The 19850-nt window shown below is 39.4% G+C and overlaps 1 protein-coding gene across 8 annotated transcripts in view; it reads right to left on the bottom strand.

Annotated features, from left to right (window-relative positions):
• RYR2 (ryanodine receptor 2) overlaps positions 1-19850 on the bottom strand; it is a 738447-nt gene that overhangs the window by 313343 nt on the left and 405254 nt on the right. For all 8 annotated transcript variants that reach the window (XM_047702071.1, XM_047702073.1, XM_047702075.1 and 5 more), the window contains 3 exons: positions 6215-6333; positions 5747-5880; positions 3994-4235 (listed from right to left, as the gene is read on the bottom strand). In XM_047702071.1, coding sequence (XP_047558027.1) covers positions 3994-4235; positions 5747-5880; positions 6215-6333 — 495 coding nt within the window. The remainder of the gene's footprint in view (positions 1-3993; positions 4236-5746; positions 5881-6214; positions 6334-19850) is intronic.

Genomic DNA, 19850 nt, shown 5'->3' with positions numbered 1-19850 from the left:
TATTTGATAAATGTCATTTCTTGCCCCGGCCAACCTGTAGCCTACGCTCATTCTTGATTATGTCAAAACTCCTTTGCTAATTAGTCTCTGTGGACACACTGAAAGACATGAAGGTAAGGCTCTCTCAAACACATGCTCACAAATGCATACAAAATTTCTCAATTTGAGCAAAGGCAAAGATGGATTTCATGATACAAGATCTGCATTTTTATAAGACCTTTTCAAAATTTCCAGCATGCCAAACTTTTTACCAATAGCATATCTGAAATGCCAGCGGTAGAGCGTATCTACTTTTTAAAATGTGTCAATGTTTTATTTTACCAGTATTCAAATCGGTAAGCAATAAATTCATTATCAAGTAGTACTCCTAAAATTCCCCGAGTATAATAAAGATGGCTCTTGAAAAAAATCATATAAAAGCAATGCAACTCACAAAAAAAGGTTAACACCCTTGTTTAGCTCAAGATCAATAGCTAATAAAAGAGTTAATTATACAGATATCTACATACACCAAATATATTGGTCTGTCTGAGGGATATTATTATGCTATTGCTAAGGACTAAAAACCACCATGGCACACTCTCTTGTGATGCCGGAAACAAGCAGATAAGATGGAAGGATCACTACTGAACAACCTCAGGTCTATAATTTCAATGGCACTCACACCACTGAATCCACTCAGAAGCATTTTCAGGTGACATTTATGCAAACCTATCACACCCGATGACAACTACATTCCCATTCTCTGCATTAGCCACAAAGACAGTAGCAGTCTGATTTATCACTCTTGGATTAGAAATTTCTACCCATCTTTCTCTTCTACTGTTCTAGGACATTCCTCCACACTTCCATATTTAAATGTTCCCAAAGCACCAAGATTTCTCATACTTTTGGCCATCCCTTACAAACATTTGGAACTTGGATGCCCAAAAATCCAGTTCTGCCTTCCCAGAGGGGAGAATGTAACAACACGGTGTATAGTTGAAATTGGAAAGAGTAAGTGAAGACAAAGTTCAACACTTCTGCTCATGAGCCTAATTCTCGTTCGAAAAAACGTCAGCACCCTTAAATTACAGCAAGTTAAGTGGTAAAGAATGTGCTCTACACCAGAAGTCACAGATCTGAATTCTACTTTAATAAAAAGAAAAAGAACAGGAGAATGACCCCAAGAAAATTAATCCGAATTACTAGGACTCTGACGTTGGTAAATCAGTCAGAAGCCAAATGATTCAGCTTTGTCTTTGTTGACTATGAATCTAAAACTAGGAAGCATTTAATATGGCCAATGTCAAAGAAATTACTGCCTGTCCTCTCTTCCAATATTTTTATGGTTTCGGGTCTCACATTTAGGTATTTAATCCATTTTGAATTTATTTTGTGTATGGTAAAAGAAAGTGGTCCAGTTTCATTCTTTTCCATGTTGCTGTCCAATTTTCCCAACACTATCTGTTAAAAAGACTGTCTTTTTCCCATTAAGTATTCTTTCCTGCTTTGTTGAAGATTAATTGACCGTATAATTGTGTGTTTATTTCTGGTTTTTTGTTTTATTCCATGCTATTGATCTGATCTATGTGTCTATTTTTGTGTCAGCACCATACTGTCTTGATGACTATAGCTTTGTAATGTCACTTGAAGTTCAGAACTGTGATACCTCCAGTTTTACTTTACTTTTTTCAAAATTGTTTTGACAATATGGAGACTTTTCTGGTTCCATGTAAATTTTCAGGATTTTTTTGTTCTAGTGCTGTTGGCATTTCCTAAGAATTGTATTAAATAGGTAGCTTGTTTTGGATAGTACAGACATTTTAACAATATTTGCTCCTCCAATCCATGAACATGGAATGCCTTTCCATTTCTTCATGTCATCTTCAGTTTCTTTCATCAGCGTTTTAGACTTTCCAGAGTACAGGTCTTTCACCTCTTTGGTTAGGTTTATTCCCAAGTATGTTATAGTTCTGGTGCTGCTGTACATGGGAGTGTTTTATTACTCTTTCTGATGCTTCATTATTGGTGTATAGAAATGCAACAGATTTCTGCACATCGATTTTGATTCCTGCTACTTTATTGAATTCCTGCGTCAGTTCTGGCAGCTTTTTGGGGGAGTCTTTCAAGTTTTCTATATATAGTATCATGTCAACTGCAAACAGGGAAAGTTTTACTTCTTTCTTACCAAAAAATTTGGATGTCACTTATTTCTTTTTGTTGTGTGACTGAATAACCCCAGTAGCTTGAGAGACCACACATCTCAACTATAGGCAAGGCATGGTACATACTTTCTTGCCATTAAAAAGAAAAAAAAAGAAAAAGTTGAATTTTTTCCCGATAGAAAGTTTCAAGTGATTTTTCTCCTGAATTCCCCAACCTATCCTCCTCTCTGAGATATATTCACAGATCCACTGAAAACTTTTGTTGTTATTCTTACTGTTTTCTTTAATAGATACCCTATAATAAAAAGTGTAATGCATACAGGTTAACTCTGTGAGTGCTGGGTTCTCTTTGTGAGTTGAAAGAAAAAGCTTCAAAGCTTGCAAAAATGAAAATGAAGTGGCATTGTGTGGTTAAAACATTTAGAAGCAACTCCGCATTATTTTATCAGAGTACTCTTCCCCCACCCACCCCCCATCTCTGTGTAATGGGAAATGGGAAAACAAGTTAACATGTTTCCTTCATTTACCTGAGTAGCCATGGCACTTGGAGCCATTGTAGGAGTAAAGAGAGAAGAGAGTAAAATCTGAAGTGTGAGAATTCACACGTATTATAAACAAGACATTACCTCTACTTTCTGTTTGTTGGACCTTCTGATGTTAGTGCTCTTTGCCTTCTTTCTGTCAGTAGGAAAAGTGTACTGTGGGAACAGGCTCTCTGACTTGCCTGGCCAGAACAGCACGGTGTGTAAGACACGCCACCCTCCTACCTGGGCCCCAACCACATGCCCCTGGGGCTAGATGAAACATCCAAAATGAAGCCCCATCTCTTCCTGACTACTGAATACAGGCACTGAATAAAGGAGAAATTCAGTAAATACTCAGGATAAAACACAACGACACGAAATGTTTCTATCTCTAAACCCGTTACTGTAAACTTTTAGATTTAATTCGATTTTTTTTTAAATGCTCATAAGCTACCATTCCTCTAAAACATTGATAAATATCACTTGTGCCCCCGAGGAGACAGATTTCAGCTTTTTATATGTAAAAATACACATATCTTCCATATTTTGTCTATGATTACTATGTTACAAAATAGGAGACCAGTATTCTAAATGCAGCTTTATGAGCACAAGCACATGTCTGCAGAATTCACATGAATTCCAGTTTCTTAGAAACAGCTACATCATTAAGAATTGAACTTTTGAATGGAGCCGACTAAAATGTACCTTCTAATAGAAAAAAAGGATACAATTTTTTTTTACCTATCATTCATTCTTATTATGCACTCACTATCAAAGTTCAGGCTGACGGCTGGTGAAATGAAATATAAGCTTTTTAAAAAACAGTTCCACACAAAGTGTCACATCTGATTATTAGACACCTCACAATATGCGTCACAAATGACCAATTCCCAATATTACGTTATCTATGAGGAGATGAGACTCTATCTATTTCTTCCAATTATTTTCCAGGATCTATTTTTGGTGGAAGCTAGACCTTCACACACACCTGTTAAAGTAAGTAGGAAACACACAAATGTGGTGTGTTGTTTTCTTTCTTTTTTTTTTTTTTTGCAGTTGATTATGAATCAAGACGCCGTTTTTCACACATACTGTTCATCAACAATACAGTCTTTGAAAATGTACCATCATTGTAAGAGTTTTGTTTCTTCCCTAGTGAAATTCTGCTTTTTACTTAACATTCTCTCTCATCGTTTCCATGGTAAATTTCTGAAGAAAAAAACACATTTAAATACACGCAGCACAGATGGCTTTCGGAAACCCAAGAGCAAGGGCAACAGATCTCCTTTGCGCACACAGAGGAAGACGTGGATGGTGCTGACCTGACCAGAGATGAAGGCCATCGAATCCGTAGGAGAAGAGGTCGTCTCCGACGCCGTTTCCACCCCACTCCTCACCGCCTCCTGGGTAGGGCGAGTACCCTTCGGTGGACGCCCAGCCCACCCGCAGGTGCGTAGCTTCGGCAGTCACGAACGGCTCCGTGTGGTCCACCATCAGCTCATAGTACCACTTCTTATACTGAGCGGACCCTTCACTGACGCCCAGAAAAATGTTGGGTCTCATGCTTCAAAGAAATAGGAGAGCACATGAGCAACTCTGGATAAACCTCTGTTGTGTTCATTTATGTCTATTTCGAACATTCATCCCGTTTCTCCAAAATGCAATATATTAAATCTATGTTTTCCTTCAGTCCTGCAAAATTACTAAGTCACTGAGGCAGTAGGTGGGGATAGCCAGCCTACAGTTAACATTCAGTGATGGGTATATGCTTTTTGGATTACCTGACAACGTCCCTCAGGGATCTAAGATTATTTTTTCTGAATTGCTTTTCAGCACATTTTATACCATTGATCATGTTTAAGGTGAAATACTCAGTGTAACAGGCCAGTAGAATTTATGCAGTTATTATTAATTCGGGAGATGCAGACATTTTCCTAACTAAGCCATGGGTCAGGTAAGGTACAAGCTGAAAAGCCATGTTATTGGCAAAGGAACCAGGGGGATGAGCAGCTTTGTTGTTCTCAATGCCTCTCTGAGGGCAGAAGAATTTCTAGGTAGTTGTATTTAATTCTGTTTCTAAGAGACTTAGACCCTATGTTAAATGCTCAGGATTAGTGAAGGTCTCAGGAAATATCAGTCAACAACAGCACATATGCTATACAAAGAGCCACTCGAGAAGTCTTAAATAATCAACCCTGTTTAAAAAAAAAAAAAAAAGAAAGAAAAGAAAAGAAAAAAACACAATATAGAAATACACACCAAACCCTACATTTTTGTTTAAAACAGGGTAAGGCAGTGATTACTTTCTGGACAGCTCTTAGATATAGTATAACAAAATTATTACTATCAAGCAAAATATTTTCTTACTTGAAAGCTGTATCATTATTTTTATTATACTATTTGGTATAAGGAAGGCAGCCATGGCTTGGTATTTAAGGGCTCAGTCTTTGGCATTAGACTTGAGTTCTATTTACAAACCAACATTTTAATCTATAAAGTGTGTATATTAGTACCTAGTTGGACTAGTTGAACCCAGTGCAAACACAGTGGAAGATACATGGAAAGCATAGAGAATAGTGACTGACTCACAGTGCTGAAGGAACATCTGATACCTTGGAAGGGACATCTAACGAATATAGTTTTATTATATTTTTTAATGGAATTTATTATATCTTAGACATTCCAATTCATCTTTTTTATTATACATAGTAGCCACTTTGAAGTTGGCATTGAAGGGTAGCATTTTTACTTATCTTCTAAGAAAGCACAAAACATAATTACATATAACTGTAAGCCTGTAGAATTGTCAGCCTGTTCCTGAGATGTCAGGGATAAATCAGCCTCCCAGGATGTAACTAGGGAAGCTTACAGTCTTGTGATAAATGCATATTCTGCTTGGTTCACCTATTGTTATTATTACCCCATCCAACTGACAGGACAACTACACTATTCCTTGGGCTAGTACGTAAACTATCCGAATAAAACAAGCAGACCTCTGGATGCTTTAACGACAGAGCTAGAACGTGAATTCCTTGTTAGGCCACCTGTTCGGTGACCGTGTCCGTCTGAGTCTACCTGCTGACATGGTTCACAAGACGTGTCTGCAACAGTAGATCTCTTCCTGGCAGCAGATTGTCACAGATGAGATGCTGGTTGGAACGGACCGCTACTCCATGGCAGACACAGAGAGAACACAAGACGTCCAGAACCTGAAGAGAAAAAGCACTTCCAGCCGACTAATTCCCTTATTCAGATTTGAGTATCCCAGCATGTCTCGTGAATGTGAACACGCTCCCTCTGACCCAGCCACGTGAACACGACAGCCACGAGGTCACGTATCTTCTAAGTTTCTCTTAAATGCAAGCTGAGAACTGCTCAGTGTCTCAATGGTGCTACAAATAAGCACTAAACAGCAATACATGATTATAATTAAGGAACAAAAAATATGCCACAGCTGACACACCTTTTAAAAGTTACCTTATTTTAAAAATACATTTAACATTATTCCAGAATTCATCCATGGCAATAAATTCGTTCCCTTACCTTGTGGTTTCTCCCATGCTTGTCTAAAAGGGAGATTATGGATTTAATGTGTCCTTCCTTAATAATATTTAGAGCTTCTGGACTTTCTACTAACACACAGTGTAAAACTTCAAGAATACCTAAAGATAAAGAAAAAAAATATGATTAAAGGGTCTGTGATGATCAGTGCCTTTCCTTCTCTCTAGGTGTTCCTTCAGATCAACATGTAATTATTATGGGCTCAATGTGTTTGTCACAGGGCACTGGGTGAGAGGGGACAAGTGATGTTTGTGATGGGACTGATAACTAGACATGATGAAGTAGTTGAGTGAGGAACAGGCAGTGTTAGCAGAGTAAGCAGGTACCTCTGCCCAGGAAGGTATGAAAGAAAGAACCTCAGAGAACACATTCATGACCATTCTCCTGACAGGAAAGTTAGGGTGGTATGAGGTTGAGTGAAGTCTTGAATGGAATGCATACCTGTGGTGCTTGGCGTATAGGGCAAATAGGGGACAAGACAGGTAGGTAGTAGGTTAGGACCAGCTTATGAAGCTTCTCAGCTTGAGAGTATAACCTTATAACAATGCTTCCTAACCCACAAAGATCATTACATTCTTGTGGAGGTAAATGGTAGAAAATGTTTTAGTTTACAAAACAAGAGAAATATAGAGAATACTACAAAATTACATAAAAATATACAACATACAAAACCTGATTAAGAATGGGGGTATTTTTTTTCAAAGATTTTATTTACTTATTTGAGAGGGAGAAAGAGCACACACACGAGCAGGGGAAGGAGCAGGCTGAGGGAGAAGGAAAAGTAGACTTCCCACTGACGAGGGAACCCAGTGCAGGGCTCCATCCCAGGACCCTTGAGATCATGACCTGAGCTGAAGGCAGACACTTAACTGACTGAGCTACCCAGGTCCCCCACAAACGGGGGTATTTTAAAGTATTAACTATCCGAGAAGATAAAAGGGAATATACCCTTTCTTTTATTAGGGCTTAAGAGAGATAAAATAGTTTTCATTATCAAAATTTTTAGTGTGAACTTGGAAAGCTGAATATATATACATATGTATTCACTGTTTCTGAGAAAGTTTGCTCTGTCACTAATGAAAGCACAGACAACTTGTAGCAATTAAATAGAACATTCAGAAAATGGGATCTCTGAGAGTTACAAAGTATCATGAAGGGTCACAGAGAAATCCACAGAAAGGTCTGTACATCTGCAATGGAGTTCACTTTCTTGGAAAAGTGCTCAGGTTTACAAATGGCAGAATACAGAAGTTAACAGTAGACTATGGCTGCCACAATATATGCTTGATCCAAATCCCAATCCATTATAGGACAGGGGCCACTTATGTTAATTTCTTTACTGATGACTTATTTTGGTGAAGTATGATATGAATGTACACGCAATTAAAAAAAATACCCAAAAAGATGCGTCAATTTTTGGTATAGCTCAAAGTCAACTGCTGTGCTAAAAATCCAAGACAGTGGGGCGCCTGCGTGGCTCAGTGGGTTAAGCTTCTGCCTTCGGCTCAGGTCATGATCTCAGGGTCCTGGGATCGAGCCCTGCATCGGGCTCTCTGCTCAGCAGGGAGCCTGCTTCCTCCCCTCTCTCTCCTGCCTCTCTGCCTATTTGGGATCTCTGTCAAATGAATAAATAAAATCTTAAAAAAAAAAAAATCCAAGACAGCAGAAAAATAATACAACAGGCTAATGGATAAAGATGTTTATATAAGGGTACTTAAACTGAATCCTTTTGCTATTAAAAATGGAGTAATAAACACATTCATTCTTAGCTAAAATAAACTAAACTAATAGAAAAGGAAAAGAATTTTTAATAGATTACTCATATTTTATCCTGATGTCTTTGTTTTCTTCCTGTTACCTATGACTGCAGAACACAAATACAGCTGCCTGTGTTTGTAAATGAAAATTATACTACGTATCATCCATACTCATTTGTTCACATTTCATCTGTGGTTGCCTTTGCACCAAAGAGGCAGAGCTGAGTGGTTGCAACAATAGAGCCCTATGGTCTACAGAACATAAGACCTTTACTATCTGGTCTTTTACAGAAAAAGTTCACCAATCTCTACTTGCAGGGTTAATATAACCATTAAGACAAAAGACCAAGAAGTAGAAGAACACAAGAAAAATAAATTCTCTTTGTAAATAAATATACACAAAAATCAATAGCATTCAAAAGCTAGAATATACCAGAAATGATTTAAGACAGGACCGTGAAAATGAATAGCAGAGATCACAAAACGCAAGAATGGCAATATGAACTATGAAAATAAATCTTATTTTTCCTGTATTCAGCTTACTTTAATAAAAGGCTTGCAGAGTTTGGGACTTAACATTAAAACATTTTTTTTTTAATGCTGCTACATCAGATGCAACGAATAAACATTTAGTTGAAAAGCACTGACTGACTAAGTCTGATGGTAAAAAGTCAGAGAGAGCTATTTTTATTGTCAAGTGTTGGGATAAACAGCAAATAAACTTTTATTTCTTGTGTGTGGTTAGAAATTCCTGAAAGAAAATAAACTGGAAATACCAAAAGCCTAATTAAAAAAAAAAAAAAAAAAAGACTAGCTAGACTGACTATATTTTTTTTTAAAGATTTTATTTGTTTATTTGACAGAGAGATCACAAGTAGACAGAGAGGCAGGCAGAGAGAGAGAGAGAGAGAAGCAGGCTCCCCACTGAGCAGAGAGCCCGATGTGGGACTCGATCCCAGGACCCTGAGATCATGACCTGAGCTGAAGGCAGCGGCTTAACCCACTGAGCCACCCAGGCGCCCCTAGACTGACTATATTAAATGCATATGTAAATTATACCAATATATGCCTCAAACTCTGGTGAAAAAAGAAAGAGGTACAGGGCCTAAAAAATATTACAATGGCTACATTTAACTAAAGATGATTTGACAACTAAATTCTAAATGCACTGAATAAGACCCAGAAATGGGAATAGTGCCTAACACTATTGCCAGATTCTCAAGAGATACATGCAAACCTTGGCAGATCATAACAGTATTACCAGAATGATTTATGAACATAAAGTAAATATTCAAAAACACATACACACACACAAACTAATAAGACAGAACAAGATCTTATAATTTGTATACACAACCTGATTTGTAAGTTTTAATAAATTTACAGAAATTTTGGTGGAAATCTTAATAACACGAAGAACACATAATGTAGAATATAAACTTCCATGAGTAGATGCACGACTGGATATATATTATGTTTGCAACTATGTAAAATATATTTATATGTATAAAACATGTACTTCAAAAAACACCAGGAGTTAGTATGCCAGAATGTTGGTGCTGGTTATTGCTGGATTAGTACATCTTCCTTCCAATACTTGATGAATTCCAGGAAATGTGTACACATTACTTTTACAGTAAGAAATATTTTTAGAAAGGACAACAAAATAGGTAGTGAGATCTATTTCCATTTTTTTTTTTTTAATTTCTTTGCTTTAGGGAGAGAAAGCGTACAGGTGAGCTGGGGGAGGGGCAGAGGGAGACAGTGAGCGTCTCCTGAAGCAGACTTTGCACTGAGCATGGAACCCAACGCGGGCCTGGGTCCCAGGATCCTGAGATCATGACAAAGCAGCAGCCACTCAACCGAATGGGCCACCCAGGCATCACAACTAAAGCACACATTGAATTGACGTCACTCTGTGCTTAAAAGCTCCCATGGCTTTCAGGGACATCCAAGTTCAAAGTCCATTCCCCAGAGCATGGGACATCAGCTCCTTGACAGATGATGCACCCTAACCCACCTTAGCTCCCACCAACTCCTTTGACAAAGAATGGGTAGTGTATACTTTTACTTCAAAGTACATGTTATAAATACACTTAGGAGCTAATGCATTTACAACACACTGATACATTTATTAAATGCCTAACAGGCACTGTTCTAGGCATCGGGACCATCAGCAATCAAGGCCTGCCACAGCCCAGTGGGAGCTTGTCAGCTCTGTCCCACCTTCCATGTTTTGCACATGTTATTCTTAGACTGAAATACACTTCCCTCTTTAGAAACTTCAGAATCTGAATCAGTCTGCAAAGGCAGAAAGTCATCTCATTTGGTAGCTTTTTACTGACACTCTAGAATGAATTATTCTTTCTTGGTAGTACTGATCACTTTGTGTTAAAATCCTTTACGCTCATTTCAATCTCCTATTAGAGAGTGAGTCCTTAAAAGCAGAGATGTGTTGAATTCAGCACACTTGGGCCCAGGGAGGCCCATCTCATGTTTGCCAACTGAGTAAGTGAATGAATATAAATGGACACTTTCAGTTTAAAACAACATAGGGGCACCTGGGTGGCTCAGTGGGTTAAAGCCTCTGCCTTCGGCTCAGGTCATGGTCCCAGTGTCCTGGGATCGAGCCCCACATCGGGCTCTGTGCTCTGCAGGGAGCCTGCTTCCCCCTCTCTATCTGTCTGCCTCTCTGCCTACTTGTGATCTCTGTCTGTCAAATAAATAAAATCTTAAAAAAAATAAAAAAATAAAAAATAAATAAAACAACATAAATGAGAGTCATTACTGTGAAGAGTATATATATTAGCTACATCGGCATATTTTCTATCTGGAGATTTTAACATTAAGATACTTATTTTTTCTAAAGGTAGAGAAGAGGGGTGCCTGGGTGACTCAGTGGGTCAAAGCCTCTGCCTTCGGCTGAGGTCATGATCTCAGGGTCCTGGGATCGAGCCCCGCATCGGGCTCTCTGCTCAGCAGGGAGCCTGCTTCCCGCCACCCCCTGCCCCGGCCTGCCTCTCTGCCTCCTTGTGATCTCTGTCAAATAAATAAATAAAATCTTAAAAAAAAAAAAAAAGGTAGAGAAGACATGATAGAACACGAATAGAGAATTTATATTTCGTAGTTCCAGTATTTCCTCACTGAATGACAGGAATTTCTGCAGGCTTTAGTCTGTGGGGGTCATGCACAAAATTCAAAAGTGATGGAATAAACCCTTTATATGTAAGATACATGAACTATTTATTTAGCTCTTTGCCTTAAAACTTTTATGGCTGTAACTTTCTGAATTATTTCTAGGGCTCATGACAAGAAAAATCTCTGAGGGTGTAACAAAATGTCTGGAAATAACCTAATGGTATTGGAAACATCCAAGTGCTGTGGTGGGACGTGCCCTGGGCTGTCCAAGGTTGAGGGTTTACATGGAAAAACTGAAAGCAAGCCATAGAACAGAAGTCCTGGAAAGAATCTAGCCTAGGGATTCTGCCCCACACAAGAGCAGGCACAAGGTCACAGTGAGTCTTGCTCGTTCAAGTGAAGTGAACAGAACCAGGCAGGGAGCCACTCAGGCATAGGTGGAGACAGCTGTAATTATTGTCTCAGGAAAACAAGGAAAACCAATGGACTTGGAAGACAATGCCAACATCCTCTTTCCAGAAATTGTTTTCTCACCTGCAATTACAAGTGTGTACCAAAAATCAAACAAAAATTAAAATCATCTCAGAACACTGAGGTGTATGTGGGCTTAGACGGACCGTGGTTCTCACCACAAGAGGGTCACACAGGTGTTATTCGGCTTTGGAAAGGGACTCCATTCCTACATCTCTGTTCTGAGAGTGGGTAATGATCCTAGAAAATTCCTGATGGAGCACATGGCCTTAGCTGACAATTTCAACATGGAAGCCTCTTGGGTCTAACTGGCAAGCGAACAGAAGGCTTCAACACAGGGGCTAACTGGTATGAATCAGACTGTGCCCCAGTGACAGAAACACTGGAGTCTCAGCACAGAAAACACACAGAACTGCCCTACCCACTTGCTGGGTCAGCAACAATCACAGTTAGAGAAACTGTGAACTCCAAATCACTCAAATCACAGGTTATGTGTCTACTTCTTCCCCTACCTAGGAGTTAAAATCCTTCTTAACCTTTCGGTCAGACGGGAAGCAAATGGAAATGAGGAAAGTTATATTTTTTGCCATGTGTAATTAATGTAAACAAAGGAACTTAAGTAAAAAGACTGGGAGAAAGGGACTGAGAAATAACATGACAACAAAGAACACAAAACACGCAGGCCTAGCTGTCTATATCATGGACTGTCATCCTTTCAGAAGGAGGAATGACATCCTGGATATTTACTAGGCTTAAATGAGGAACTAGAATAGTAAGAGGTATTATCATTATCCTCTTGTCTTATGTAGTGGTTATAACCAGGGACATAAGTCAACAGGCCCCACTTGAGTCCTGGCAGATTTTAGGCAAGTTACTTAACTTCTCTGTGCTCCAGTGTCCCCATTTCTAAAATCAAATTCTAATAATGGTTCCCACCCCAAGGGGAGATGTTGTGAGGAATTAACACATATATAGCTTTTAGGAATCTAAGCCTGAATCCAAGCAGTGCGATGTAAGCATCTGTTCTTATTTGATGGTTGTAACAAAATAATATAAATGACAAATGAAATGAAACAAAAAAGGATCAACTGGGAAATCTGACAACTAGGCTTATTTTTATACAGAGATTAAAACTGTTAACATCAGAGAATGGTAGAGAAATGCTGAAGGACAACACTGATCGGAAGGAAAATCCAGGGAAAATATTTATTGATCACTATGGAGAAAGGAAATTGAAGTTAGATATCAAAATAGTTAAATTAGTAAATCCAGGAGAAATTACACCAGAGTGTTAGAAATTGAGGGAAAGACAAAGAGACACAAGTAGGGCAACAGACAGAACTGTAGGAAGCTCTACATTCTAGAGAGAACAGGATTGTTGAGCCAAAAATACCATGAAATGTTACACCAAGCAGATTTACTGGCTCATAAATGCTTAAAAAGACATAATGTGCTCCTTTGACAAGAACCCCTTCTCTCCCCATTAAAACAAACAAACATGCAAATGAAGTGGGCAGCAGTTAGAAAAAGCAGAAGAAAGGTCCAGCTAGCTCCATGTTGACAAAAAGGTTTGAAGTGTTTGGGAGGGATTTTTGGCTACACACCAAAGGGGAGGCCAAGAGAGAAAGAATCTGAGTTACATACAAATGCGTTAATTTGTTCCTGGGCCTGTGCATCTGAGAAGGCTCTGTAGAGACACATCTCTGCTTTTTGTTCCACTAATCTGAATGGAACCGACATGGAGTGATAAACGATGGGTCGCATCCAAGTTGTCCTTCTTTGGTGGTGGGGCATGAATGTGGAACTTCTAGAAGTAGCGGAAACTTCTAGTTTGAGCTAGCGGAGGGCTGGTGGAGAGCCTGACCAAACAGCATTGGGCCCATCCAGAACAAACAGGAGGTGAAAACCCATCGCTATACGGCATAATTACGACACATCTTACCATTTAGAGAATTCTGCATGCCACAGACTGAAGCACTGAGGGAACCAGGAATGAATATCTGTGGTTTGTTCACAATGGGTATAAGTTTGAAGTCAAGGAAGTATTTGGGTTTCAGTGTGAGATAAACTGATGAATTTATTTTTTAACTTTTTTAAGCAGAAAGGGACAAAAGATAACAGAAGCAATGTACGTTTTGTTTCCTTTCTTTAACACAGGGCTTACTTGTAAAATAAACACTAAGTAGGGTTTCCATATCACACACAAATAGAGAGGAAAAGGGGACTAAGTTGAAATCAATATTAAAATATAGAGAGGCTTTAGAGAAACAACCTCAAGAGGTAGGGGTTCGAGTCAAATGGGGGAACACATCATCATGTATCCTTCCATTTTTTTACAATGGTTTTGAGGCATGAGAAGAAAATAAGCTCATGAAATCTTGAGCTAACATAAGGTTGAGAAGAGAGAGAAAAAGTGACAAAGGTAAGATTAAAATATAACAAAATGTGACAGAATTAGGAACATTAATAAAATCAGAAGTTAGTGAAGATAAAGGTCTGTATTACATTTTTATTCATATATAGAGAGGTACGACATCATGAATGCATTAGCAAAATAAATAAAAAAGATGGACTTAGGGTATTTTATTGGAAGATGAGATGAACATGAGTCAAAAATTTCCTGGGCTACATTATCCAAAATAAATAAAATAAATAACACATAAAATAAGCAATGTAATTAGAGTGTAAGGAATAGTACACTCTAAGGCTAAACAGTATTCAGGCTTAACTAGGCTTCTGATGGTTTGCTGCTTTCAATTTAGGGAGTAGTATTTTATAAAAGACAAATTACAGGAGTAAAAGACAATTAAAAAAAGAAAATGTCAATCAAAGGCAGTTCATGATACAACAGTTAAATAATAATGTTAGAAATGTTATGCCAAATATTTATTTGTATAAATTGCCATATCTCAAAATCCACAGAGGACTAGGTGCCATACAAGATATTCTTATCTGGCTATTTACTCTTCGGTGATTTCTCCCCATTCACGTGTTCAATTATCTTTTTTTTTTTTTTTAAGATTTTATTTATTTATTTGTCAGAGAGAGAGAGTGAGCACAGGCAGACAGAGGCAGAGGGAGAAGCAGGCTCCCTGCTGAACAAGGAGCCAGATGTGGGACTCGATCCCATGACGCTGGGACCATGACCTGAACCGAAGGCAGCCGCTTAACCAACAGAGCCACCCAGGCATCCCTCAATTATCTTTTAATCCATAAAATGGGCCATTTGATGTGTTAGGTTCTGGGTATAAGTAAAATGGGGAGTGGAAATTGGTATCATTCCTGCTTTTGTGACTTTACAGGCCGTATAAATTCAGTCCTAGCTCCGTTACTTCCATTTGACCTTGAAAAGGTTACCCCTCTTGGCTTCTCAGCTTCCAAGTCTTCATTTGTAAAATGGAAATGATAATGCAACCTACCTTACAGAGTCCTGTAGGATCCAGTGAATACATATGACATCTTAGCACAGTGCCCTAAATTCACTTAAGATTTCCCTGGCCCCACAATGTGCTCATTAATGTGCTCAGAAAAACAACAATGTGTGCCTCTCTGTGAAATATGAGAACTTATAAAAATGTTGGCAGATGCAACTAATTGCTGAAAAGGCCTTTAAATAAAATTTTCGAAGACCAATGCGTCTGAGTACTTTTAAGATGGATCTTTCAGGGCAAGAGAAACACAGATTAAGCAGCTCTCCAAAAAGATACTTAGCTCAAAGCAGCAAATATTTATTGAGAACTATTCTTTTGGGCAGGAATGTAAAATGATCACAGCATCTGACTGAGCTTTGAGTCAATTTTAAATGTTATCTTGAAAAAGGCAGTCTCTTCAGTAAATGGCACTGGGAAGACTGGATAGTCACATGTAAAAGAATGAGACCACACCCCTATCCTATACCACTTACTAAATGAACTCAAAATGTATTATAAGATATAAATATGTAGACCTGAAACCATGAAATTCCTGGAAGAAAGAGGAAAAACCTCCTTGATACATGAATCAGCAATGATCTTTCAGTTAGGACCCTAAAGCACAAACAACAAAATAAAAAAATAAGTGGGACTGAGTCAGGGGCACCTGGGTGGTTCAGTGGGTTAAGCATCTGCCTTTGACTCCGGTAATGATCCCCGCGTCCTCAGATTGAGCCCGGCATCAGGCTCCCTGCTCAGCTGGGAGTCTGCTTCTCCCACTCCCTTTGCCTTCCCCCCTGCTCGTGTACTCTCTCTCTCTCTCTTTCTCCTTCTCATGAATAATTAAAATCTTAAAAAAAATTAAGTGGGACCACACCAAACTGAAAAGCTTCTGCACAACAAGAGAAACCATCAATAAAGGAAAAAGAGAACCTACTGAATGGGGCGGGGGGGGGGGAGTGCAGATCAAATTATCTGATGAAGGGTTAATGTCCAAAATATATAAGAACTCATCAGAAAAAATAATCCAATTAAAATGGGCAAAAGACCCAAGCAGACATTTTCCTGAGGAAGATAAACGGATGGCCAAAAGATATGTGAAAAGACGGTCAACATCACTAGTCATCAGGAGAAGTAAATCCAAACCACAGTGAGACATCGCTGCACAGCTGTCAGAATGGCCATGCTCAGAAAAAAAAATGAGGTAACAGATGCTGTTGTGGATGTAAAGAAAAGGGAACCCTCATGCCCTGTTGGTGAGAATGCCAACTGGTGTAGCCACGATGGAAAACAATACAGAGGATCCCCCAAAATTAAAAATGGAACTACAATATGATCCAACAATTCCACTTCTGGGAATACAACCAAAGAAAACAAAAACATGGGGGTGCCTGGGAGGTTCAGTTGGTTAAGTGTCTGACACTTGATTTCACCTCAGGTCATGATCTCAGGGTCATGGGATCGAGCCCTGCATCAGGCTTCACACTCAGCAAGGAGTCTGCTTGAGATTCTCTCTTACCCTTTGCCATCCACCCACCCTCCTGCTCTCTCTCTCTCAAATAAATAAATCTTTAGAAAACAAAAACACTACCTTGAGAAGATAGCTGCACCTCCAGGTTCATACCAGCATTATTTACTACTAAAAACAGCCAGAAAGACAAGATATAAACCAAAAATGCTAAAAACAAACAAGCAAACAAACAAAAACCCAAAAACAAAACCCTCAGAGAAAAAGAGATCAGATATGTATTCTGGAGGCAGGGAGTCGTGACAAAGGAAAAAAATCACTAAGTACTAGGGCTATAAGATACAATATGATGAGGACAGCTAACGCTGCTCTATGATACACAGGAAAGTTGGTAAGAGGATAAGTCCTAAGAGTTTTCATCACAAGGGAAGTTCTTTTTTGTTTTACCTTCTTTTTTTTTAAGATTTTACTTTTTTTTTTTTTTTAAGATTTTACTTATTTGAGAGAGAAAGAGAGCACCAGCAGGGGGTGAGGCAGGGGGAGAAGGAGAATCTGAAGCAGGCTCCATGCTGAGCGCAAACCCCGACACGGGGCTCAATCCCCCAACCCTGAGATCACAACCTGAGCTGGAACCGGTAGTCAGATGCTTAACTGACTGAGCCATCCAGGTGCCCCTGTTTTTTTTTACTTTCTTAAAAAATTTATATATATGAGATGATGGATGCAAACTAAATCTGTTAGAGTAATAATTTCATAATATATGTAAGCCAAACCATTATGCTGTACACTTTAAGCATATACAGTGATGTGTGTCAACTGGGTCTCAGTAAAATCGGGCAGAGAGAGTTCTGCAGTATGAAGACAGTCCAGAGGCCTCATTTCCAAAAGCACAAAAGAAAAAAAAATGAAAGTGCATAAAATAATTTACTTCTGATACTTGGCAAGTGTGGAATAAGGGAAAGAGAAAAGTTATACAACACACTGTTTAACAAAACACAAAATTTTTTAAAGATTTTTTAAAGTAATCTTTACACCCAATGTGGTGTAAAGATCAAGATCTTTAAAAAAAAAATCACCACACCCCCAAGATCAAGAGTCACATGCTCTACTGAGCCAGCCAGGTATCCCGAAACCCACAAATTTTAGATTGATAGGGCATTATGTGCAGAAGGATGTGTGGTCCTGAGATGAACATTACATACAGAGCAAAGTACAACTTAAATGTTTTTAAAAATTGACATAATTTTACTATATATTTATTATATATATTTTGTTATATAATATTTTTAAAATATTCTATTTATTTATTTGAGAGAGAGCGAGCATGAACTGACCTGGGGGGGGGGGCAGAGGAAAGAGGGAGCAGAAAGACTCCCCTCTGATCAGGAAGCCCGATGTGGGGCTCGATCCCCAGACGCTAAAATCACGACCTGAGCTGGTCAAATGCTTACCGACTGAGCCACCCAGGCACCCCCAAGTTTGTTTGTTTTTAAGTTTTTGACTAAAGGTCTTTGTACTGTGCCCAGAGTACAAGTGTGCACCTCCACATTCACACACAGATCTGGCAGCCAGTATCTAACGGTCCCCACCCCACCCCCACCGGGCGCTGAAGGCACACTGTTCATCTGAGCTCTCAGTGGTCTTCACTATCTTTATAGTAGAAGACAGAACACCTGTCTAGTCCATTTCTACAGTGCCCTTTGAAGAAAATAAAAATGACCTTGTAGTTAAAACAACTCCTAATTACAAATGAAAAAGGTGAAACACTTACTGTGACATTTGTATTCGTTTAGCATTATAAAGACATCCATAGTGTTGACTAACAATCCTTGTGGGGCAGGAATTATTACAATCCCTGTTTTATAAACGTATATCAAATAGGAGGTACAAAAGGGTTAAGATCATGCAGCTATCAAGGATGATCCTGGAATTAGAACTTAACCAGTCCAACTCAGAATCCATACTTGTAATCAATCCTGAGTTCTGCTTCTCCTTAACACAGTATAAAAGTAGGTAAAAACCAGAGAAACAAACAGGGTTTTGGAGGGGAGGGAGGATGAGCGGTTGGGTGAGCCTGGTGGTGGGTATGAAGGAGGGCACGTATTACATGGAGCACTGGGTGTGGTGGGTAAACAATAAATCTTGGAACACTGAAAAAATGAAATAAAAATGATAAGAAAATGATAAGAAAAAATGATAAGAAAAAAAAAAACAAGAGATGATTAAATACGGAGCTTTCTGATGAGGCAGTCTTGGCAGAGCTCCACCCTATTTTTGATGATGAAATGGTAGGAAACCCAATGGTAGGTCAACCCTCAGGGAAGGCACCTGAAGAGTGTGCGTCCTGCCTTGGGTAGTGATCGACTTCCTTCTTTTGACTACTGGGTCCCAGTAAATAGAATCCACATTAAAAGCCTAGGTACTTAAAAGACTTGATGTGATCAAGAGGCAAGTCAGCTTGACAAAACTGGGATAAGGGATACACACTGCAAAGAGACTTTAATGAACTCAGTTCGAGACAAAGTCCTCAAGCCAGTATAATGTACCCAAGGGAGGCCACAGTCACTTAACTTTAAGCATGACTGAAAGCGAGTGACACAGCACAATTATTTCACCAAAGATGATGATGAAAGTATTTAATATCCAGTGTGGGACGAGCAAAACCCAGTCAGACCAGACACTGGCATCTGTCCAAAGCAGCACATAAGAGCTCAGGTCTCCGTTCTGTCCATAATCCTCGAAGAGGAAAAGACAAAGTCTAGGTCAAAGGTAGCAATCACTGTCTGTGATTTTGTTTTTAGTAAGTTTTCCTCAAGCGAGCCCTTCCACAGTTTCTCTGAGACCAGACTTCCTCCTCTCTTCCTCCAGCTAGCCAGACGATTATAGGACGCCTCCCTAACTCACTGTGGGGAGAAATAAAATCAGCAAAAGGGGCCAATGTTCCAACTTCCAACCCAACCCTGGGAAATCTAAAGAAATGGGATGGGAACATGGATTCCAGGAAGCACCCAAGAAGACCTCGGGGAAACAAAGGCTCTCCTGAATTGGCAGGAGGTCAGAGGTGGGTGGCTGCAGGCTGGATGGGGAGCACGTCCACAGGACAGGTGGGGGCAGGTGTCACTTCAGGGGTAAACTCCTCTCATCTCTGCCCTAGGACGATCGCCTGCCCTTTGCTGGCCACTGTGGCCAGTATGGAATAATGTCAAGAGGACACGAGACCCCACCTGGGACCAGGAGGTGACTAAAAAGGGGCCCAATAACCTTGGGCTTTCAATCTTTCACACCTTCCTCACCTAAATCCTTAAGAGCCTGGCGAATTAGAGCCTAGGGAGACTGTCTCCGTCAAGGAACGTGTCTCTCTGAAGTAGAGAGCC

This window comes from Lutra lutra, chromosome 14 (assembly GCF_902655055.1).
Source record: "Lutra lutra chromosome 14, mLutLut1.2, whole genome shotgun sequence".
Lineage (NCBI taxonomy): Eukaryota > Metazoa > Chordata > Mammalia > Carnivora > Mustelidae > Lutra > Lutra lutra.
The sequence above is the reverse complement of the archived record's forward strand: the minus strand, read 5'-3'. Positions and strand labels throughout refer to the sequence as shown.